General features: G+C 53.4%; 8 protein-coding genes across 8 annotated transcripts; 4 read left to right on the plus strand and 4 right to left on the minus strand.

The window, feature by feature from the left end:
* Positions 1 to 1,627: 1,627 nt before the first annotated feature.
* Positions 1,628 to 2,572, plus strand: ATEG_04114 (uncharacterized protein; the record flags this gene model as incomplete). Its single annotated transcript, XM_001213292.1, has 3 exons — positions 1,628 to 1,931; positions 1,979 to 2,279; positions 2,359 to 2,572. The coding sequence occupies 3 exons, from the start codon at positions 1,628 to 1,630 to the stop codon at positions 2,570 to 2,572; spliced, it is 819 nt and encodes a 272-aa protein (XP_001213292.1).
* Positions 2,573 to 3,190: 618 nt separating this feature from the next.
* Positions 3,191 to 9,520, minus strand: hir3 (putative transcriptional corepressor of histone genes (Hir3); the record flags this gene model as incomplete). Its single annotated transcript, XM_001213293.1, has 3 exons — positions 3,191 to 4,843; positions 4,896 to 5,118; positions 5,274 to 9,520. The coding sequence occupies 3 exons, from the start codon at positions 9,518 to 9,520 to the stop codon at positions 3,191 to 3,193; spliced, it is 6,123 nt and encodes a 2,040-aa protein (XP_001213293.1).
* A 364-nt stretch (positions 9,521 to 9,884) lies between these two features.
* Positions 9,885 to 12,356, plus strand: ATEG_04116 (uncharacterized protein; the record flags this gene model as incomplete). The annotated part of the gene is made up of 7 exons (XM_001213294.1): positions 9,885 to 9,907; positions 10,035 to 10,164; positions 10,266 to 10,390; positions 10,447 to 10,727; positions 10,787 to 11,703; positions 11,762 to 12,136; positions 12,189 to 12,356. 7 exons carry the CDS (start codon positions 9,885 to 9,887, stop codon positions 12,354 to 12,356), a joined length of 2,019 nt encoding a protein of 672 aa, XP_001213294.1.
* A 345-nt stretch (positions 12,357 to 12,701) lies between these two features.
* ATEG_04117 (uncharacterized protein) lies at positions 12,702 to 13,376 on the minus strand (the record flags this gene model as incomplete). The annotated part of the gene is made up of 3 exons (XM_001213295.1): positions 12,702 to 12,952; positions 13,069 to 13,196; positions 13,282 to 13,376. The coding sequence occupies 3 exons, from the start codon at positions 13,374 to 13,376 to the stop codon at positions 12,702 to 12,704; spliced, it is 474 nt and encodes a 157-aa protein (XP_001213295.1).
* Positions 13,377 to 13,958: 582 nt separating this feature from the next.
* Positions 13,959 to 16,138, minus strand: ATEG_04118 (putative C6 transcription factor; the record flags this gene model as incomplete). The annotated part of the gene is made up of 4 exons (XM_001213296.1): positions 13,959 to 14,641; positions 14,694 to 15,778; positions 15,838 to 15,970; positions 16,027 to 16,138. 4 exons carry the CDS (start codon positions 16,136 to 16,138, stop codon positions 13,959 to 13,961), a joined length of 2,013 nt encoding a protein of 670 aa, XP_001213296.1.
* Positions 16,139 to 16,829: 691 nt separating this feature from the next.
* ATEG_04119 (SDR family oxidoreductase) lies at positions 16,830 to 17,783 on the plus strand (the record flags this gene model as incomplete). Its single annotated transcript, XM_001213297.1, has 1 exon — positions 16,830 to 17,783. One exon carries the CDS (start codon positions 16,830 to 16,832, stop codon positions 17,781 to 17,783), a length of 954 nt encoding a protein of 317 aa, XP_001213297.1.
* Positions 17,784 to 18,082: 299 nt separating this feature from the next.
* Positions 18,083 to 20,264, minus strand: ATEG_04120 (DUF3292 domain-containing protein; the record flags this gene model as incomplete). The annotated part of the gene is made up of 5 exons (XM_001213298.1): positions 18,083 to 18,875; positions 18,924 to 19,094; positions 19,209 to 19,720; positions 19,772 to 19,953; positions 20,078 to 20,264. 5 exons carry the CDS (start codon positions 20,262 to 20,264, stop codon positions 18,083 to 18,085), a joined length of 1,845 nt encoding a protein of 614 aa, XP_001213298.1.
* Positions 20,265 to 20,858: 594 nt separating this feature from the next.
* Positions 20,859 to 22,726, plus strand: ATEG_04121 (crossover junction endonuclease MUS81; the record flags this gene model as incomplete). The annotated part of the gene is made up of 4 exons (XM_001213299.1): positions 20,859 to 20,950; positions 21,001 to 21,170; positions 21,221 to 21,648; positions 21,701 to 22,726. The coding sequence occupies 4 exons, from the start codon at positions 20,859 to 20,861 to the stop codon at positions 22,724 to 22,726; spliced, it is 1,716 nt and encodes a 571-aa protein (XP_001213299.1).
* Positions 22,727 to 23,211: the final 485 nt, after the last annotated feature.

The raw sequence follows: 23,211 nt of genomic DNA on the forward strand, positions 1-23,211 counted from the left end.
CCAGATAGAGAAATTAAACACTTCCTCCGGATGATGACTATAATCTAATCGTTAAAGCTGCTCTTGACTTGAGGAATTTTCAGTTGTCACTCGAGGATCTCTTCGTCAATCTCCTTTTCGGGCTCGAAGGGTACGGCGAGAGGTAGCCTCATGTGTAATTGAAAGGATTGCGCAGGTCCAGCCTGATTGAACAGGTATACCGAGTAGGTGGCTTTAAGCTGGCGGACGTGAATGTCCCCTGATGTGTTGAGAAACATACTTGCAGGGTTCGTTGGCGGGCTCCGAATTAGGAAAGCCGAGAGGGTGTTATGCACAAGCCTATCCCGGTTATCATTGGAACCAAGCCTCAAACAATGATTGTAGGGGCCAGGAACGGGTGCTGTAATTGATACAAGCCCATGGGCTCTCAATTTCACTTTCAATAGAGGCAATATCCATCAGGTCAACCGAATCTTAGCATGTGATGACTTGACTTGGGGGAATTGGTGTCTTTTACAGAGACTCTATCTGCAGTTACCAGGACTTTCTCCCTGGTTTCATCGCCGATGAACGATTACCCCCAAGAAACTTGAGACTGAAGCTTGTTATAGAGAGCCTGGACTGTTGACTTCAAGTTACCGTAAGATACTTAAGGTGGAATCCTTCCAATAGGGCTTATCTACTAGGAACGATGTAACGGTGATGACTCTGGACGATGTCCACTATGCCCTTGGCGCAGGGGACGTTGTCTTGGTGCTTATCATCTCACATAACGATGTAACAGAAAACCACCTGACTCGTCATAATAGTTCCAGTATTGCTCTAGTCCTGATTGAGCATACCATCTTGGATTCATGCTAATAAGTAGCTGCCCTAGGGCTAAACTCTGATATGATCCTTTGTACTGAAACCCTTCTCGACCACATCGATGAAATGGAGTTTATAGAGTTACGATTCGCTCACTTTAATGATGTCGTAGGTACCATCAGTAGAGTTCTGTACTCTCGTACTGACGATCTATAGTATCATGTGCCGACAGCGGAGTTACTTTCGCGCTTTATGCAGTTGAGATCCTCCTTTATAGAGGACAAGGGCTTGACTATCTTCAGCGGGGACGCCTTTTCTCCCTCTCTCGAGGCAAGTATCCTCAAGGGCGAACATATGGGACCCCTTCTGGACTTTGTTGGTGTCGATATTGCTTGTTACGGGAACCATGGTCAGACGTCAATTTTCCACTCCGGCGACATCCCAATGGCTGATTATTGAATAGATTTTGATTTTGGAGACGCACGGCTCATCGAACTGTCGAAGCAAGTTCGTTCCCTTGGGTGCTTTCCAATGCATGGCATTTGCCTGTGGAAGGGAAGGGCGATTCCAACAAGCGTCTACTCGGCTGTGCCGAACCCTACACCATCAGGAACGTCGATGGGTGTCGAGTTGGATTCTTCGGGTTGGCCGGAACGTATGCACACAAAGAGAATATATCTAAGTCCCGTACTAGAAGATTGACAGTGGCGACAGAGATTGGTCGTCCAATTGCGAAAAGTTGCCGCGCTCACATATTGAAACACCGGCGAAAACGGCTCGACGAGTGGCATACCACCTCCGTGTTCTGGAACAGTGCGACGTGGTCATTGCGTTGACTCACATGCGTCTTGCAGAAGATATGGAAGTTGCAGAAGCGACACGAACGGGCCAAAGTAGGGTTGATTTGCTTTTGGGTGGTCATGACCATGAAGTTGTTCGACGGTTCGGTGGTGATACGAATACAGACCCAGCAACGATTGAGCAGAGCCACAATAACGAGGATATTAGGACTGACGGTTTCATCCGTGACGCCCAGGGTGATATTCGGATTATCAAAAGTGGCACGGACTGGAGAGGCTTGTCACTCGTACGGATGATGGTAGAAAAAGATGAGAAGGGGAGTATGAACGTCTCTTCAGTCGAAGGTGAGTATCTCAGTCGATAGACCATCTGTTTGCCCTAACCTATTCAGTGAGGCAGTGGAGCAATATTGAGGGCGCAGCTTCGCTCGTCTCGATTCCAACCTCCGGAATCAGCGCGCTGTTGGACTCCATTCACAGTCGTGTGGACGCTCTGGTCCAGAAACCCCTGTTGCACTCAGGCACCTCGCTTGATGGCCGTGGCTCAGTCGTTCGCAGTGAAGAGACAAATCTAGGCAATATGTTAGCGAATGCGGTTCGGGCTTTCTATGATACAGACATCGCCTTCTTCAACAGTGGGTCGATTCGCTGCGATCAAGTCCTTGGTCCAACAATCCCGAACGGTTCGCCGTTGTTAGTCAAGGACATCATCAGTAGGTCATGCTCCCTACAAAACTCTGGAGATGAACAAAGAACTTCAGCTGACGAGCAGACGTCTGTCCATTCGAGAACCCTCTGCTGGTCAAAAGAATCAGCGGTGGAATCCTACTGCACGCCATGGAAAACTCAATCGACGATATGCATCTGGACGGACGCTTCCTCCAGATAGCCGGTCTACGCCTGGTGGCCACCTGGGGACGAAAGTCGGGACATCGCGTCTTAGAGATGTTCCTCGACCGGCCTGGTACACTGCCGCAGAAGATTGAACCTTCTCGCACGTATACTGTTGCCATGCCCAAGTTTATCGCAGACGGGTTTGACGGGTATACCTTGCTTCCGGCAGAACAGAAGATCGTCGATGAGGAGACGGCAATTACTGATACCGGTCTCATGCTACGAATCTTCGGACATGGACCTGAGTCGGAATGTGACGATCACGCTATGGGCATCCAGCGAGCTCAGGCGGTCACCATCGTTGGTAGAGCTTCGGATGGTTTGCCCATTGTGAATCCTGCGGTCGATGGTAGAATCCGGTTCCTTGAGGTCATTCCTAGTCCCTCGCTTTCGCTGAGCTGCAGCTGGTGAGATGTGGGAATCTGCTCTCTCATTTAGGCTTAAAAGGTTTCCAAACTTGGATAGCCGCAGGACAACCGGTATAGTCAGACTGATACACCACTCCTACTTCTTGTTTTCTGGTGGCTAGAAGGGCCATACACTCAATGATGTACTAGACAAGCCGTAGCACGGCTCAGTGAGATGATTAATTCGGGTTGAATAGTATAAAAGACATTGCACCTGCCGTCCTAAAGGACGCCCAACGCCAGTAATTATATCTCGAGCCGCAAACCAGACGCCAGCCTATATAGATCCAGTCATGCATCACCTCACTTGATGTCCATCCGATCGACATCCGACGAGCCTCTGTCGTCTTTCTCGAGGGCAGTTGGTTCGGCCTGCTCAGGCTCGTCATCGTCCCCCTCTTGGACGCCTTCCGTATCCCCGCCATCGTTCTCTTCTCCGTCCCCTTCTTCTTCCCCTTCCTGTTCGCCTTGTTCTTCCACACCTTCCTCTCCACCGGCCTCATTCTCCTCGTCTCCATCCTCTCCCTCCATCTCGACATCATCTCCATCACCGACTTCGTCGCCGTCTTCTCCCTCCCCATCACCAAGGGCAGTATCCCCTTCGTTATCAACGTCCTCATGGACCTCAACCGCCATCTCGTTGGCTCCATCCCCATCGGCCTGGCCGGACATTTCCGAGTCCGGTTCCATAGACCCTCCTCGATTCTGCAAATTGGAGAATAGCGTCTTGCGCTCCGAAGCCAGTTTGGACAGTTTCTCATCGTCCATCTCGCTCAGCTCGCTTTCATCGTCGGCACTATCATGCACGCTGTTCGGGACATCGCTGTGCTGCCCTGAGCCGGCCTCCTCTGCAGCACCATCGGTCCGCGGAGGAGCTTCTTTCGTCGGCCGAGGAGCGGACGTCACTGATACGGACACAGACACCTCCGGTCCTTGAGTGGGCTCAGTCTCCACAGGCGCCGGCGCCTTCGCCGCCGGGGCACGCGGTCCAAGCTTGCGGTTGACGATCGTCTCCGCTCTTTTCTGGATATCTCGTCGTGCAATGCCCTTTGTGCGGCCGCGCGGGGCCGGGGCTTCGGAGGCCGGTGCTGAGGTGGGGGGCGTAGGTGTTTCGCCGGCACCGTCGCTAGCCATCAGAAGGTGGTCGACCTTCATCTTTTCCTTGTTTTCCTCATTAGCCTGCTCCAGTACCTGGGGCATGTTGACTTCGTAGAGGCGCGAGTAGAGGTCGGCGATGAGGTCTTCCAACAGCGAGACCTTCATGAGGTTGTTGTTGAGCTTCTTCAGCTCGACAGCATCCCGGAGGAGTTCTAGGAGCGCTTGACTTTCAGGGGCCAGTTGGGAGAGCCCTTCGAGGCGGGCAGTGTTCGCAACGAATTCTTCCCATCCGATAGGGCGAAACACACCCTCTTCGTGGCCTTCATTGATATGTCCTGCTCGTCGGATGACCCTGGCGTACGTGAGGCACACGTCTTCCCATAGTTTTGTGTGGTTGATGAAGTCGCCTTGCTTTTTCCGGACTCGGCGAAGTAGTTGTTCGAGGTTCGCGCGGTCATCGAGTTGCTCAAGTAACGCCACGAAGAAGTACACGTATCTTGTAGTGTATACGAAGTGTCGTCCGGGACGTTCGTACTCCGGTCTCCACACCTGGATCGTCATTGTTTTGGTGAATATCTGGTGAGTAAGCTCGTTCTTGGCTCCTGAAGCTGCAACTGCATCCTTGCTGTCATCGTATATCACGTGCGCAGACTGAAGAGGTAAGCGATTGTTGGCAGGATCAGATAGGAAGAGTTCACTTACACGAACAGCCATACGATGATGCCAGTTCGACTTGTCGGCATTCTTCAGATTACGAAGAACCGCCAGAATGTATGACTTCCAGCCTGAATTGTCTTCGGGCGGCTGCACCTTGCGAGCCCAAGGAGTTGCCATTAACGTCTTGCTGGCGTCGGCCGGCTGCAGTGCAATGTCAGCTTCTCTTCACGTGTAACCGATGCTAGTCTCTTACCGTCAATGCTCCTCTAGTTACCAGTTTATGAACGATAGACACCAGTTTGAAATGAGGCTCAAAGATGGGATCGGACCTTGAGTCTTTCTTTTGCGGAAGTGCGTCAATGGCATCCAACAGGCAATCAAGAAGATCATCAAGATGGACTGCCTTTGCACCGCCTCTCACAGACTCATCGCAGCTAAACATCTTCCAGAGACATTTGCTTCGCATGTAATGAGTCCTATTCTTGTTAGTTGCTGCCACCAAATCTCACATAGCAATTCCAAACTTACATCCAATTCTTGGGCTTGTCAACAGTCGCGTGTCTCAGAAGGAAGCTTGGCAAGGCTCCAGACCGAGTACAGTCTCATCTCTTTGAATGGCTGCGCTTCATACATTTGCTTGTTCTCCTCGCTGTTGTAATGACGGGTAAAGTCTGCAAGACTGAAGGCTGCCATAGACAGAGGCTCGCGAGAAGAGGAGTACAGGCGGATCCCAAAATCAGTAAAGAGATCGGCCAGCATCATCCGCGTATCCTGTGTCGGCTCGCCATATCGAATGGCTGTTGAAATGGCCATAGCATAACAGTGTATGGCATTTCGCTGCCAGGTCACCAAGTCGGTCTTGTTACTGTTGATCTTATCCGCAGACCAGGTGATATCCTCCTCTAGCTTCGTATCGTACGTCTGTGCAAGGCGATACCAAGACTCCCACCTGGTGGTCCCGTGGTCGATGTCCTGTCTAAACCAAGAAATTGCCTCGTCAAGGTCAGTCGTAGGCACGGGGTTCAGTCGTTTTTGAGATCGAAATTTCGTGAGTGCAGCATGACCCAGTAAGAAGTACCATCCCTTTTGGGCGATTTCTGCGCTTTCTGTCGGCACAGGAATTAACGGGAGATCTTCCACTCCCCGTATGGCACGGAAGAGCTCTGTTGGATTAATTGGGGATTTCAAGTAAGCATTGACGATTCGCTTGTTATACGAATACGGCGGTGACGACTTTGTAATGCCAATTGCCTGTTGCATTTTATCAATCGTGCTCTTCAATTCTGACTTGGACAAGTCCTTGATGTTCAGTTTCTTGGCCTGTCGCAAAACAAAGTCGATCATCATGGTTGCAGTAGCGCGATCGAGCTTCTCTGGAGGACACCCATGATCTATCACCAGTCCATCAACTGGAGATAGCTTTATGCCATGAAGATCAAAGAGAATCTGACAGACATCTAATTCAATATCCTCAGTCAAATCCGATGCCGTGAGTTCCGATTTCATGAGCTTCAAGAACTGCTTTTGAGACCGCTTGCACATTTCGCGTATCCCTAGGGCATTATGGACAGAGCGGAGGTAATGGATGCAATCGTCGAGGGGCGTATCGAAGATTTCCTTGTTTTGCGAGACAGCTTCTTTCAAGAGGGTGTACTGTAGAATCCAGCAACGAACATGCATCTCTCGCAGTCTATCCCTAAACTTTTCGGCCGATTTTGCTAAGGAACCCCGTAGTTCTGGGCCGGAAATTTGCCCAACACGAATCGAGTCTTCATACATCACAAAGCTGTGGAGCAGCCTCGTCAGCTGAGCCACTGCCGACATGGATGCCTTGAGATGGTCCATATCAAAGCATTCATAAGCCTTGCGTGGATCGTTCAGAACGGTCGTGACCGTTTTTGCTAGAACCCCATCAAGAGACTTCAGCCACCGAAGAAGCGTAATTTGCCGGTGCTCGCTAGGCTCTTCTAGATGGGCTGGGCTTGAGATCTCTTTAAGAATAATCTCGATGCTGCGCAGATAGCACGAAACGACCTTTGGGGGGTAGTCAATCTTTGCATAAGCGTCCTGTAGGCGTTTCCATAGGAATAACCGAAGTGTAGCATCCCCACTGTCCAAGAACGATCCCATCTCCCTAATTTGTGACGTTGATTGAGCGATTTCTGAGTCATCTGCCGTCTGGTCTCCATCAAACTGAACAGACGAGGGTTCCAGAATGGGCTCAATAGTCTCGATGAGGCTCACAGGGTCTTCCGAATCAGGATTGAAGATCCTCATGAAGAAGTCCATTGATTTCAGCTTTGATATCTCCTGATCCACGGCCCCAGTCGATATTTCCTGCATGATAGCATTGTTCACTAGGTTGATGACAGGGTCCTTGAGGCGATGAAGGAGACGCTTAAGCTCGTGCAGACTTAGCAATACATGTTCTGGCTGAGCATCACTCGTCATATTTGAATAGAACGTCGACGCCCAGATGTGACGGATAGTTATGTTTTCAAGGTCGGCTCCTGCAGCGGTGTGGTCCATGTAGTGAGTTAACGCAGTCCGCGCCAGCATACACCATCTCGCCACGCGGTCTCTCTGTAATGCTCTTGTTTCTTGATCCACCTCACTGTTCGGGTTGTTCATGGAGGCGTAAATATCGAGGTGGAGCTCAAATAAAGTCTGCGACATCTCCAGGTCCGCAAAGTCCTGCAAGGTGTACTCAAACGGGCTTTCCTGATCTCGGCAGAGCAGCCGGCGTTCGAGACATTCAAGCTGTTCGCACAATCGCTTATAGATGTACTCATCGTCTGCTAGTGCCACTTGGACAACAGCCTCTTTTAACGCGTCTGGCCATTGATATAGCACATATGTCGATGCCATGTCAGACAGTTTTGAGCGATCAAGGACGGCATCAGTATTCGTAAGGGAATTATCCCCAAAATTCGGCGTCAGAAGGCCTCTGAGCCACTCAAAGGCCACCTCTTGAGCGTACAGCCATTTCTCGTTGACTATGTTGACGAAAGTGACCAATTCGTCAACTCCAGACAATGTGGGATTCATGCCTAGCTTCCGGGCAGATTTTCTCGAGTGTTCTAGGAAAATAGCCAGCCCGGAATTGCCAATTCCTTTGATGTCCTGAAGGTTCGAAAAGTTGTCACCTTGAAGCATTGCTTGCGACTTCGCCTCGTCCCAGTTTTTGATGGTGTCTCGTAGGTCTCTGGGCAGTAAATATTCGGCTTTTCGGTCAATAGGACTTTCAGGGTCTTTGTCATTGGTGCAAGGAACAAGTTTCCTTAGTTCATCGATGGTTCCAAGTTCAACTCCGATCTTGGAAAGTAAAGAGCCAGCGGTGTTAAACATCCACTCATCAGCTTGAACGTACTCTTCTAGCCGATCTTCATAGTACTTGGTCTGGTCGAAAGCGACTTCGTCAGTCTGCAACGTTGAATCGACGTTTGATTCCCGTAAACGAGTCCTTCTGCTTTTGGCTCTGGTGGGCTCTGTCTGGTCGTCTGGCATGGCTGATGCTGAGGAGCGTTTCCGACCTCCGACTCCTGACTTGAGGTCGGGTTCTTCCGCAGTTGTAGCGTCTTGCTGACCGGAAGCTTCCGGCAGGTTTGATGACTGAACTTCCCGTGAGTCCATAAGCTGTTTTTCCGCACCTTGGTCGATAGATGAGTGGTCGTCAATGTGCTCACTGGCAGGTCCGCTGGGTTCATTCTGAGCTTCAGTCTTCACGGAGGGTTGTTGTGCCTCTGCAGGTGTATCATCCACCCTTGGCATCTGAATGTCTTGTTTTTCAACAGGTGCTGCATTTTCCTCGTCTGCATTCAAGGGCGGATTCGCAAGCTCAGCATCCTCGCTGACGATAGCCTTGACCTCGGGGCTAACGGAGGGTAGAGATATCGCGATTGAACACCCGGGGCCAGGCCAGTCCACATCCGCATCATTATCGGAGAGTAGCTTGAGAATTTCCTTGCCAGTTGCAGCCCATGTCGGAGCACTTGGCTGGATCTCATGTCGCGACGTGCCGAAGGCAAGCGGGTTCCTCGAGGGGTCACTCTCTTCCAACTCCTTTGGTAGTGCCGGCAAATACGGGTACGGATCACTCTGGCGTTTTAAAAATTTGAGAAGGGCCTTTTTCGGTTTTTTGAGCGGGACCTGAGAGACGGCGATTCTATCACCCAGAGACCGCAATGTGTCTCGAAGGTGCTCTTCAGCGAAAGTTTCCTCCAACCCGAGCTGTTCCGTCCGAACTTCTAGGCGGTTTTCATCATCGGCCAAGACACTCTCCAAGCAATAGCGGGCCAATCGATAGCTCTTTAGGGCACTGCTCAGCCGTGCGCTTTGTCTCCAGAGGTTGAGGTCGGTATCGTCACGTTCGAGGGCATCGGCGAATGAGGCCAAGGCAGCGCTTGCACGCTTGACGGTTTCGGACGAGAGGTCCACTTGTCCGTCCGTCTCCTTGGGGGGATTTTGTAGAAGCGCGCGCAACGCATCTAAGATGTATTGTCCATGGTTCTTGTAGGAGAGGTAGATGGTCTGCAGTAGGGTGCTTGACGTGGAGTCGTTGGTGTCAAATTCGACGAGTGGCTCGACAGCGGCGGGACTAATCGTATAGTCAATCGGTTCGGCGAGCTGGCTCTCTGAATCCTGCAGCGCAGTTCTCTTATAGTCGGAGATCGATTCGGGGTATTTGAAGATCTCGGAATTGAGGAGCGCATCATATGCCTCTGCGGCCTCGTTATAAAACTGAGGACCCTGTGAGTGAAGCTTCAGGGCATTCTGATAAAGCTTGAGAGCTTCTTCAATCTGGATTTCCTTGGTGTCGTCAACCTCCTCTTCGACGGCCTCGGCGGGCTCGATATTCAGCGCAGTCCAGCTGGACATGGTGGGATTACTCCGGTCAAACGACGCTCGCTGGAACCGGTGAAGGGCGCGATATGAACCACCCCATTTCAGGGAGGAGATCGAGGTGCGGTGATTGATTTTGATATGGAAGGATCAAGATCAGAAGTCTAGAAGCAGCGACACGCATCACGCGTTCTCGACCTACCCAAAGGGGCATAGGGCCCGGCTGGTGCCTGAGGATCCACTGCCCTCCGCTTGGGGGCCCGTGACGACGACTTGCCCCAAAGAAGCCACCACCGCCATCTCGGCTGCTTCGTTCCTACACTCCCAGGCCGTTTGCTCTGCCTCTGGTGTCTTTGAATCCTTCTTTTTATTCTCACTCCTTCGCGAGTCTGCTTGCGCCATGGTTGCGCCAGCTGTTCCCGAGTACGTCCTGCCCCCTCCCCTGGCGTGTTCCTGAAACATTGCTGCTCCGCCCCCCGAGATAAACACCGTGCTTTCCGGGACTGCTCTACCCCAATTGTGCTGCCACTGACCGCTGAATCGCTATCAGGATTTACGAGGAGGATGAGATCTTTGCCGCAGTCGATGCGCGCACTGAATCTCTCCAAAACTTGCGGGAATTAGGTCCTCCCGACTTGGTCTATTTGGTCAAACAGCCGAAGACGAGCGGCAATCGTCAGGTATGGCTTGCGCTCACCTGTGGTGTTGTTTTTTTTACGACATAATTGGAAAGCGGTTGCAATCGGAGAAGACCTTGTTAACTGGACTGTATTGTTTCTAGACGGGCGTTTACCATCATGTCACCGGTATCGATGCCTCCTCCTCCGCCAGCCTTGCCGCCTACGTGAACACCCTCACATTCTCGCCGCTTGATAAGACGCACAAGGTGGTCTCTGGTGTATACTGGTCAGAAGAATATTGAAGATAGGGATTGGTTGTCATTACGGCTAACGAGTCCGCAGCTGCTACAATGCTTTCTCCCATCTCGATATGCGCGTGGAGGTGAAGATTCCTGGAAGCCTGGAGAGTTATTGTATCGATGAACGAGGCGACAAACGGGTCGCGACAGAGGCCCTCTGGTTAGAGACTTTTCTGTGCGGTGTTCTCCGAGCCTACTCGTATGCGGACAACGGTAGCGGGGATGCGATTCGCAAGATCGTCGGCGTCCGTCGATTCAACCCGGTCACCAATACGGAGATGGAACACAAGTTCATGGATGCTGCGGAGAGGCTCTTCTTCCTGGGTATGCGACGCGGTGCAGACATGCGCACAAGGGTAACCACGCTAACAGGAGACTTCTAGGGAGACAACTCAGCTCCGACCCGGAAACCCAAGTGCCTAATACCGTGAGCAACCACCTTACATCTGGGCTGCTAAAATACATCCAAACGACGGGACGTTACACTTCTGGAATCAATCTCTTCGAAAAACTTCGCACCCGTGATGTGGAAGTGTCATCGCTGCTCGCGCGGGTTCTCATAATGGCCGATGAGGAGGTACAGGCGGTGCGGTTAATGTTCGATGCTCTCCAGGATGTGCCCATGGACTACGCACTGCTCGACTGCCAGGCTGCTTTCTGCCAGAGCAAGGGCGAGGGCGAAATGGCGCTGGAGTGTGCGAAGCGCGCCGTCACGGCCGCCCCCAGCGAATTCAGTACCTGGGCTCGGCTGGCTGAGGTCTACGTGAGCCTGGAACAGTGGGACCTGGCGCTGCTGACGCTGAACTCCTGCCCGATGTTCACGTATCAAGATAAAGATACACCCCGCATGCCGCAACCGTCGCGCATTATGCTCCCTATCCTAGCCGAAAGCATGTTGGATGAGATCGACGAGGGCCAGCCCCGTCAGGGTGACCCTCACGACTACGTTCACCCATCTCTGCGGAGACTCCATGCGGCTGCCTATCAGGGAACTTTTTTGAAGGCCTATAATCTGCTCACGAAAATTGCGGCGTCTATCGGCTGGGACCAGCTGCTGAAGATCCGAAGCGAGGTCTTCGTCATGGAAGAGGAGTACCGCGTCGAGCGGCAGCACTCAACTTCCAAGACGGGGGGCTCCATCGCCTCTGTGGATGCTAATGGTGACGGAGAACAGGAAAATGGCACCAACTCCGAGGAAGATACGACAGCCAACGGGGCCAAGAGCGAGCAGCCGGGCGACTCTATCGAAAGACCGGAGCAGACGGTAGCCTCGGAAGTGGTCAAATCGGGCAACGAAGACGTGAGTGTCCCTATCGTTTCCAAACAAACCGTAGATGCCCCCCTACTGACTGACCAAGCCCGACCCATCACACTCGTCATACACACAATTCAAGAACAAGCGTCTGTGCGAACGCTGGCTCGACAACCTCTTCATGGTTCTCTATGAGGATCTGCGCATATACACGATCTGGCGCACGGAGATGGCACAGTATCGTCAGCAGGCGATCGAGTACAAGAAGTCAGCGACCGAATGGGAGATTCTGGGAGAGCTTGCCGAGCGCCTGCACCACTTTGATGAGGCCATCGAGGCCTACCAGCACTGTTTGTCAATCCGTTTCTCGCCCAAGGCGATGCGCGGTATTCTCAAGATGCACGAGAATCGCAACGACACGAGACAGATGCTGAGCTCGTTGATCCGACTCATCGCCTGGCAATACCGATGGTATTCTGAGGTAGGACTTAGCGTCTAATTCATACTCCCGCGACCGGTGCTAACGAAAGCAGTTCTCGCCCGAACTCCTCTATTTGATTCGCAAGCTCATCGAGGAAGAAGGCGCCGTCAAGGTGCGCAGCATAGTCCAGGCGACCAACCTGCCCCAGCCTGTTCTCGACTTGACGCACCAGTATTGCCAGTTGTGCGCGCAGTTCCGTAGCTCTGGCAGCGATGGTTAATGTTGTCTGGTTGCGCGGTGAGATTGCTATATACAGAGTACATTAATTGACCGTATCCTTTCCTCATCTCCTTGACTGATTCTTTTCTTTCCTGTGTTCCTAATGTTCTATTTCCTGGTGTCAAACTAGGATGTGAGGTTTCATCATAGATATCAGTTATTCATGGCACGGACTTCATTGTAGCAGTTGCTCTTCTTCTACGACCAACAGAACACTGTAGTCATCCATTAACTAAACGAGGAAGGGGATATCGTGACCGCCCGTCCAATGAACTCATAACCTAGTAAATAATCCAAGACAGATATCCAACATTATAGCATGTGAGAACAATCGCAAGACACTATACTATGCCTTCTCTTCAGCCACAGCCTCAACATCCGGCTCCTTGGGAACCTGATCAGCCTTTGCCTTGGCTGCCTCGGCAGCAGGTGCGCTGGTCTTGGCCGTCTCCTCGGGCGCCTCTTCAGCGTCGTCGTCGGCTTCTTCCTCGTCGTCTTCGCCGTTGACGCCGTTCTCGGCATCGCCATTTTCCTTTGCGGCGGCTTCTTCGTCCTCAGCGGGAGCGGGCGCAGTCTTGCGTTTCTTCGTCGCAGGGCCTGGATGGAGTCAGTTGGGGGCCATGATTTAGATGGATGACAGAAACTGGACGGAGCGCAATGCGCAGAGACGACGGAACAGATACAGAGAGAGGTATAGATCGAGATAAACTAACCTTTCTCCGCGACGGGTTCCTCTTCTTCCTCCTCATTCTCTTCCTCGCCTTCTAATCCGTCATCATCCGAGGGTTCCTCCTCGCTCGCTTCGTCTTCTTCGCTCTCGCCGCCTTCGGTGTCCTCGTATCTATGCGATGCATTAGCATGGGTATGGGCCCGTGGGAAATCGGAAATCAAAATTTAGAATTTTCAGATTGAGGAGATGCGAAAACCCAGCGCGATGATGATCATGATGATTGCGAGATAGGGACGATGAGGGATTAACCGGCGCAGGGCGTCGGACGCGCATGCGCCAAGGGATGAGCATGAGGGATTTGCGACAAGACACCAAAACAGCTGGACTCACTCTTCTTCCTCTTCACTCTCGTCGCTGGGGAGCGCCTGGAGCTCTTCTTCCTCCTCGGCTTCTTGCTTTCTCTTACGGGTGGACATGGTGGCTGGATGGGGATGGATGGGAGGATGGGGCGCTCGTATAGATTGCGCGGGTGGAGAGTGCGTCAATGGGGAGAGGGATGGATGGGAGGATTGGGGGAGAGTAGGAATGAATGGGGAGGAAGAGAGAGAAGGGAGAGAGGAAGGTAGGAGGAGAGGAGAGGATAGGGGAGAGGAGGAGTTATAAGCTGAGGAGGCAGGGGTCGTTCCTCTTTCTTACTACGACGACGACGACTATGGTGACCTCAGCCATTATTGGTTGTTGCAGAGAGCGAATGATGATGTCAGAACCGTACTGTACGTAATTTATATATTCGTATTGTATTACATCCTGTTACACTGCTGAGTAAGCCCCGCAATTTCTCCGATCGTCGACACCAACACGACCACACCACAACAACACAACAATAATAAACAAACTCCTTGTCTATGACCTGTCATTTCCGGGTATCTCTGTCTACTGCGCGAGAAACTCAAAATTCGCCATGCTTGGATCCAGCAGGTTCTCGTCCAACCCGAATCCATAGGTTCCCACCATGTCGTAGATCAAATCCGGTGGAGGAAACCCTTGCGCCATCGCATTGGCGCCCCCAGGCACCTCACCATTGCTGCTTGTGCGGTCGTCGCCCGCACCGTTACTGCCGCCGGCCCCTGCGCCTGCGCCTGGAGCGGCCCCCGCATGCCAGGACGTCTCCCACGAGTCGAACCGCTCCAGCATCTTGCTCAGCCCGCGCGCAATGTGTCGCGTCAGGTGTCGCTCCCCTGCCGACACGCAGTTCATCAGTTCAATCACCCGCTCAACCAAATGTCGGACTTGACGACCATCCAGACTCAGGTAGGCCGAGTTCCAATTCACCGCCACTTTGAGTAAAAACACCGCGGAAAAGGTGACCATTGTGTGTGTGAAGATGGGCACTCCGACGATCGCGTCACGGATGTCCGGTTCCTCCAGCACCATGTTCAAACACGCCATCGCTGACGAGATGGCAATGTTTGCCGACTCCTTCCGGTCCATGGAGAACACGGGTGTGTTGGATGGCGACAGCGCCCGCAGAGACAGCGAGTTCAGCTGGAACTTGGCGAAATGGTAGTGTAGCACTACCCCTTTCGAGGGGTATGTCCGGACATACGGACTATCGGCTAGATGCAGTGTGTTAGAACACGCACGAGGTTCACTTCATGAGATACTTACAAGACCGCGGCTGCCACAGGAGACGCCATTGATCGACCGCGACGTTATACACCCGGAGCTGGCCAAAGTCTTCTTCCGTCAACGCTTGCTCCGTATCACTCCCAAACATGCGATACGCTTCCGTCAGAATCATGAACAATGCTACCTGAGCCATCAGGCGGATGTCCCCCGGAACCACCATGGGACTCTGGAGGAAGGTTTCGTAGTTCTTGATCGCTGCATCTTCGTGAATCACCGGTGGTCGTCCGTAGGCAATACTAAAATGGTGGTCGCAAACGTAGAGGAGATACCAGAGCTGCGCGCGCTCATACTGGTCGCTGTGTCCGCGAATCATCTTCTGGTAGCTCTGGTGGAGACCCAGTTCGGTCGCGATGCGAACTGCATGGCCGGAGAGCTTCCAGCTCAGTTCGGACAGCCAAAAGGCCCCAACGCAGAGACCACGGATATCGTCCAGCGTGTGCGACCGTGTGAGTGACATGCTAGACACGAGCGAGACATACTCGCTATAACACCGGTTCAAGGTATCGGTGCGATTGGGTATGTGAAGCGCTGCCACAGTGAGAACCGCGGCGGATAGGAGGGTCGACGCTCGTCGCACGGATGTGAGATCACGGTGTACGAGAATGATGCCTCCCCAGAGCAGCTGGTTCATTGTTCGGCTAAAGTATGCGAAGAGCTCTTCGGCCTCATGGAGAGAGATGAGGCCGCGAGAGATGAAGTCTTCCTCGAGGAGGGTGAGCTTGGGCCGCTCCACCGGGTTATTTCGCAAGTTGCGCAACTTGGTGACTTCGTAGAGACTGCGCATAGGGGCGGGAACCAGTTCGCGATCTGGCAGGTCTGGTTCTTGGGACGGCTCGCGGGTGACATCCATTACTACTCCGGGTCCCGTGTGATTTGGGTGGGTCGGACTGGACTGCGATTCTTCGTAGGGATAGCCATTGGAATGATGTGATGCGATGGGACTGGGGCCATTTCGACCATCGCCCGCGGGGTAAGTGGTAAGGTCCGGGAGGCCTCCGTGGCGAAGGAGATGCGAGACCGCCGCCTGCAACTGCTGGATGGTCGCGGCGGCCTGTGATTTCCAACTGGAAACAAGAATGTCAGAAGGGTTTCGAGTCCTATGGAGCTGACATGGCACACGTACACTCCATCGTCATCGACGAACTTCTGCGAGAAATCGTTGACCACACATTTGATGCCGCTGCGCAGACACTTGGTACAACTTGTCTCCCCCGGCTTGAATTCACATCTGATCTTATGGCGCTTGCAATCCGCACCTAATTCCAGTTGCCGTTAGTAAATGATTGCTCTCCAACGGTTCTGCGACACTCACAAGCGCGGGCTTTGGATATTTTCGGGGCGGCTGGTCGTCCATCGGGAACGAGAGAGGCACGACGGTCAGTTTGCCGATGGTCCAGGTCGGCATCCGACGAGGAGCGCTTCATGCTGACTGATTGATTGGGCTGATCACTAATTAATGCAATGGAGAGGCAGAGGATGAGAGTGGTCGGGGATGCTCCGGCATGATGCAGCCGAACTGCGATCGGGATAGATAGTGGGGATCAGCGAGAGGGGGGAGTGAATTGCTGCCAATCAAGCGATGATAGCCTAGATGAGGATGACAGGGGGGTTGATGGCTTCCAGAAGGGTGATGAGAGATATGGAGAGTCGATGGAGTGGATTGCGAGAGTGCGAAGGCGAAATGAGACGATGGGAGAAGAGCAGAACCCCGCCTGACCCAAAGGGGAATAATCGTGGCAGACAACCACCATGGTAGGCACCAGATACGAACAATGACTATAGAATTATAAAACTATGGAACATTATCTACACGTGGATAATTGCGTACATTCTGATCTCCATCCCATTACTCAATGCATTCGGCCTGTGGAACATCTGGGGAAAATCTGGGGATCACTTTTAGGGGGTAACTACTAACTAGTATGTAATGGCCGGCTTAAGTCCGGGGGCGGAGACTCTCCAAAGCCGGACTTGTTGCGACGGACGGAGCCCATCCCGAACCCCCCACCATCCGCCATCTCGACGCTGTCGACACGATGAACTCTTCGCTATATATCCTCCATCCCCGACCCTTTTCGCCGAGGCCGTGACTGTCTCTCCAATTGTACACCCACTATGCAGATTCTCATCACCGGCGCGGCCGGGTTCATTGGCCAATTGCTCGCTGCAGAGCTCCTCAATGACCCCGCCTACAAGCTCCTTCTAACCGACATCAACGAGCCTCCCATTCCCAAGGGCGTAAAGTACCCTCAGAATGCGCGTGCCGTGACCGCCGACCTCCTCCAGGGCGCCGACGCCGTAGTCGACCCGTCCCTGGACGCCGTCTACGCCTTCCACGGCATCATGTCGTCGGGCTCCGAAGCCAACTTCGACCTCGGCATGAGCGTCAACGTCGACGCGACCCGCAACCTGCTCGAGGCCCTGCGACGCACCTGTCCCGGCGTGCGGGTGATCTACTCCTCCAGCCAGGCCGTCTACGGCCAGCCCTTGCCGGAGGTCGTCGACGACCGCGTCATCCCTACGCCGCAGTCGTCCTACGGCGCCGAGAAGATCATCTGCGAGACGCTCATCAACGAGTACACCCGTCGCGGCTTCATCACCGGCTTCACCCTCCGCTTCCCGACCATCTCCGTGCGCCCCGGCCAGCCCACCGCCGCCGCCTCGTCCTTCTTGTCCGGCATGATCCGCGAACCGCTCGCCGGCAAGGAGTGCGTCATCCCCGTCGAGGACCGCGCCTTTAAGTCCTGGCTCTGCTCGCCCAAGACGCTCGTCCACAACCTCGTGCTCTCGCTCTCGCTGCCCGCGGACGCCGTCCCCCCGCATATCCGCCAGATCAACGTGCCCGGCATCTGCGTCACTATCCAGGAGATGATGGATGCGCTGGAGAAGGTCGGCGGCAAGGATAAGCTGGCTTATCTGAAGGAAAAAGAGGATCCGGCGCTGCGCCCGATTCTGGACTCGTGGCCTACCCGCTTTGATAACTCTCAGGCCATCTCGCTGGGTTTCAAGCGGGATTCTTCGTTCGAACAGGCTGTTCGGGACTACCAGTTGGCGGTGTCGCAGCAGTAGGATTGATTTTGGTGCAGTGTGTTTGATAGTATCATGACCACGTATATAGGATGTAATGAATTATAGATTCAGTTGCCCTGCTAATCTGCCTGTCTGTGCCGCTACTCACTATCATGCCATCCGTATAACATGTAACTGTCAAAGTCGAGATTGAATACAAGTACATACAAGCCATTCTGGGTATATCGTCCAACAACCACATCCAAATCAACCTTGTGCCATATGTCCTCCATACAATCTATTCCTCGGAGGCGGATTATTTCCACACCTGCGATGTCTTAGCACTTGTCACTAACCAGTCAACAGCTTTCCCAAACCTGTCCATCAATAGCCACCAAGCGATTAAACAGCTGGTTCCTCATGCGCATCGCCGTAAGCTGATACGTTTGATCCGGCTCTTTCCCAACAATGACCAACCCATCCACGACCTCCTTGCTCCCCACCGCCCATCCAGTCACAAGCTTCCCCTTCCAGCCGAGACCCCCGATCTTGCGCATCTCCCGGATATCAGTCACAGGGATGGTGAACAACACGGACGCCTTTTCCCTCCTCTCCAGCCGATGGTCGCTGGGGTCGATGGCTGGATCCGTTGTGAAGTAGAGCACGGGCGGCTCGGACGAGCAGTCAATCACCGCCGCGCCGCGTTTGCCCTTGTACCGGGCATCGAAGTGCACAGGTCCCGAGGGCAGCGTGAGACGGCCCTTGCGGCGCAAGACGCCAACCCGCGTTTTGGCGTGCTTGGAGCCGGCCGCAGCGCGGACGCGGTCGATGGCTAGCTTGCTCTCAATCCCGGTAGCAGTGGTCCCGCGGAAGAAGTCCAGCACGCGAGATGCCCAGGATTTGGGCTTCTGGGCCTCGTGGTGTTCTTGCTGCTCTGAAGGGTGTAAGTCTGCTTCTGGGGACGCAGCTTGGCTGATCTCCTCGTCTGAGGCGGCGAGGTTGACTTCGCTTGGGTGAAGGGATGCTGGCTGGGACGGGGCTTTCTCGAGAGAATGCCGAGGAGGCGGCGGCAGAGGAGCTGTGTTGGCCTCGCCGATGCGAAGAAGCGTGAGGGTTAGTTGGGCGTTGGTGGGGATGCCCTTGAGGAGCGAGCTGGATGATGTTAACAGAAGATGGTTTGTGGAGTTTGGGTGGACTCACTTCTGGGGCAGTAGGGATGCCTGCCATCCGGGGAAGTTTGTGTTCAGATATGCGATCGCGCGCGCAAAGACAGGGTCACCAAAGAATACAGCCCCAAGTGCAAATGTGCTTGTCTTCACAAAAAAGTGGTTTGTGGTCACCAGTGACACTGCGAGGGCAGCAACCAGCACGCTGCCCAGTCGTACAAAAGGCGTTTTCGAGGAGAAGGGCGGCGTCGGTGATAGCGCACTTTCAATCAACCAGTCAATCTTGGACATCAATTCTGCAGTGATTGGGTAAACTTACTTTCCGAGTCTCTCGTAGGTGTCAGTGATGTCGCTCAATACTCGCATGGATAGATTGGCGCCGTCGAGGACTGTCGTCATCATTGGTTGTTTTGTCTTATCATGGGTTTCAGTTGGGACCTCGCCATGGGCCGCGGTCTGCGCATCGGCGGTCTTAGAGACTATGTCCATCGCATCGGGCACAGAGGACTCCATAGGGGCACCTTCGGGGGTTGCTTGGTCGTGCTTCCCAGCAACACTGCCTACGACCACGCTGGAGATACCAGTCATGAGGTTGCGGGCCTCTTGCTCCGCTGCCTCGCCTTTCATTTTCTCTGGGGCGCCGGTGAGACTGTCATGCGAGCCGAGTACGCCCGCCTTAGGTTTCTGCACACCACCCGTACTGGAGTCCACCAGTGCGATTGGTGCTGGAGGGAAGAGTATTGGTCTAGCCGGTGGATAGACGGTCAATGCGAGGAGGACACAGATGAAGGTTGGGACAAGGAGATCCAGTAACCATGCAGTAAAGTATACCTAGACAGTTTAATCAGCATCCGCTGTCACATTTCATGCAGTTTACCATACGGCACAAAATATCGAGGTCCTCTGGGTCTCTCGCCAGGAGCGCAGTCTGGCAATATGCTTGACAAACCCGGTCAACGACACGAAGATGGTGGTATAGAACCGCTCGAGAGTCGCGCGCAGTTTGTCTGGAGAGAACTGCTCATCCTCCGCCCGGATGAGATCCAACCTTTGCAACGGCGTATCTGGGACGGCTTTCACATAGTATATTTGCTGGGATCAGTCAGTATGTGGATTCGTCCTTGGGGCACCGGGAGCATGCTTTGTCAAACCGTCTGATGAGCATCCAGAGGTCTTCATTCGACAAACCGGATACAATGCGCTCATCGATGTCATCAGGAGATTGATACCATCCGACGTCCGAGATTTCCTCGGTGTGGCCGGCCTTTTCCGCGAGGCCTTTCTCATCCTGGGGGACCTGGGAGAGAATATGGCTGTCGGTGGGCCCGGTGACAATGACGTTGTCTTCGTTCTCAGTGTGTTCTTTTTCCTGCATTTCGTATATATCATCCACGAACTAACGGGTATAACAACAGCAATTATTAGAAACGATTGAGATCAGGGAGGTGAACAGTGGATGGGAGGGTGGACATGATCTATCCCAGGGGCCCATCGACGTCATTCTTCCATCGTCCGTCCCAATCAGGATCTTTCACATTATTCACTCAGGTACCTTATTTCCAAACATAAGGCACTACCTGGTACCTAGTAGGTAGTATGGTACTGTGTCATAGACGGAAAGAGACGGTTTGATTCTTGTTTTATTGTCTTCCTCTTATTATCAACATGGTAGTTTTGTCCCACTAAGGTTCCCATGCTCTCAGTCTCATAGTAGGATGCAACCAATGAGGGAAGGTCATTTGCGCCACACGCGCACCAGCCACAGTATCCTAAAGGGGAAATACGCGTCCAGCTTCCGCGGCGCGTTTGCCATCTTTTCCAGAACTACATCCATCACGGCCCTCAACCCCACGGGGAAGAAGGACAGCATGAGAACTTTAGTCCATACAAGGGCCCATGCGTATGATCTATCTTGTTCTCCTGGGTCCACAACGCATTCAATCACCCTAAAAACAACACCTGCGCCACCATGAGCGAATCCTGTGCGAACCCCCTCCTTCTGGGGTGGATCAAAGAAATGCTGGATCAAGCTCGAGAGCGAAATAGCAAAGGCGCGATTGTGTTAGTATATTGATTCTCTTATGTACTAGGGACACGCTGACCTCGCTTAGGTACAAAAAGGCATATGAATCCATGAAGGCCTGTCCATTGGTCTTCGAACATCCGTCTCAGGCGCAACAGCTTAATGGAGTCGGCCCCAAGCTCTGTGAACGTCTCACAGAGAAGCTGCAGATGTACTGTGAAGAAAATGGTCTGCGGATGCCAGAAGATCCCAAACGCAGTCAGTACCCATCCTTTCGGGGCATATCCAACGACTAATGATCATGACAGGAAGACCCCAGTCCGAAGCTAGCCAGGCTGGAAACAATAAAAGATCCTCCGACGGTGATGACGTCGATGATCCGGCTCCAGCAAAGAAAGCCCGCAAACCAAAACCCTACGTGCCCGCCTTGCGGTCTGGGGCGTACGCCTTGATTCTCGGGCTGGCCACCCTCGGCGAAAGCTCGACTCAAAGCCTGACGAAAGCGCAACTGATCGAAAAGGCCCAGCCCTTTTGTGATAGCTCATTCACCACCCCAGACGACCCGAAGAAATTCTTCACAGCATGGAACTCGATGAAGACTCTTCTTCAGAAGGAGCTTGTCTACGACCATGGCCATCCGCTGAAAAAGTACGCCCTCACGGAGGACGGGTGGGAGGTTGCCAACCGAATGATCAAGACATTACCTGACTCAATTCGGAGTACTTTTTCCAAGCCAGTCAGTCAATCTACACTCCCCTCGTAGTGATTATCCCCTAACGAAACCTCAGGATGCCGAGTCACAAGCAGAAACCAATCCCAACGATCTCTCACCCGATCTCATGATCAACCCTCTTGATGCCCCTTCAGACACCTCACCAGTCACCCCAATCCCCATCCCACCCGCCAGCTTCACCGTCCAGCTGGTCCTGGACACCCGCGAAGTGCGCTCCTCCAAAGACCGGGACTACATCTCGAACGAACTGCACCGCAAAGGCGTGCCGCACGACGTGCGGGCTCTGGAGCTCGGCGACGTGATGTGGGTAGCCAAGTTCCACGATGCGCGGTTCCTCGCGCAGCACGGCGAGGAAGGCGACGAGGTCATGCTGGACTACATCGTGGAGCGCAAGCGGCTCGACGACCTGCTCGGCTCGATCAAGGACGGCCGGTTCCACGAGCAGAAGTTCCGGCTGCAGCGCTCCGGCATGAAGAACGTCGTCTATCTCATCGAGGAATCGGCCATCGCGCACGACCCCGCCAGCGGCTCCGCCCAGCGCTACCAGGACATGATCACCTCGGCCGTCACCTCAACGCAGGTCGTCAACGGGTACTTTGTCAAGAAAACCAAGAACATCGACGATACCATCCGGTATCTGGCGCGCATGACGTTCCTGCTCAATCGCATGTATACCTCGGCGTCGCCGGCCCGCGCCCTCGCACTGATGCCGAGTCGCCAGCTCTCCTCCGCGCAGTCGTATCTCGATGCGCTCGACCGGCTGCGCGCGGAATCCCCTTCCACCACGTTTTCTGTCACGTTCCCCACGTTCTCTGCCCTGTCGTCTAAATCCGAGGCCCTCACGCTGCGGGATGTGTTCCTGAAGATGCTGATGTGCACGCGAGGCGTCACGGGAGAGAAGGCTTTGGAAATTCAACGCCGGTGGCCGACGCCGCAGGCTTTTGTTCAGGCTTTCGAAGCGCTGGACCCGAAGGATAGGGAAACTATGGTTTCCGAGCGGGTGAAGTCGGTCGTCGGGCGGAAGTCTGTTGGGAAGGCTCTGAGCAAGAAAATCGCGGAAGTATGGGCTGAACAAGGTTGACATATGGGCTGCTTAGACAGCTAATATATTTCTAAACTCCTGCTAGAGGACAGAGAACAGTCTAAAGTCGGCATCAGAATTTAAACCAGAACTAATCTAAATACGGAACCTCGTTTCCAAGAGAAAGGCGTAGATAGACCAGATTTTGCTAACCGCAGCTACAAGGACGAGTCTATAGTTCATCTATATGCAAGTGTCATCAACCGCCTGTACTTCCAACGTTCTATGCTCCCAGTATTTTGATATGTCGTAGTCCGCGCACCAAGTCATTCAAGACTTACGAACATCGTCAGACGCAGCTTGCTGCATAAGCCGAGTCTGTCGTTCCCTCCGCCACTTCTCTCCCCATTTCCATTGAACCCATATAAGCGGCGTAAAGAAAATCACAGCCCCCGTCACGATTAAGAAAGCCTTCATAGCGCGTACAGCCTCGACTAACGGCTGTATAGCACTGACACCTGCAGCCCCGAGCAGACAGCGACACA

The sequence above is a fragment of the Aspergillus terreus genome, genomic scaffold (assembly GCF_000149615.1).
Source record: "Aspergillus terreus NIH2624 scaffold_5 genomic scaffold, whole genome shotgun sequence".
Classification (NCBI taxonomy): domain Eukaryota; kingdom Fungi; phylum Ascomycota; class Eurotiomycetes; order Eurotiales; family Aspergillaceae; genus Aspergillus; species Aspergillus terreus.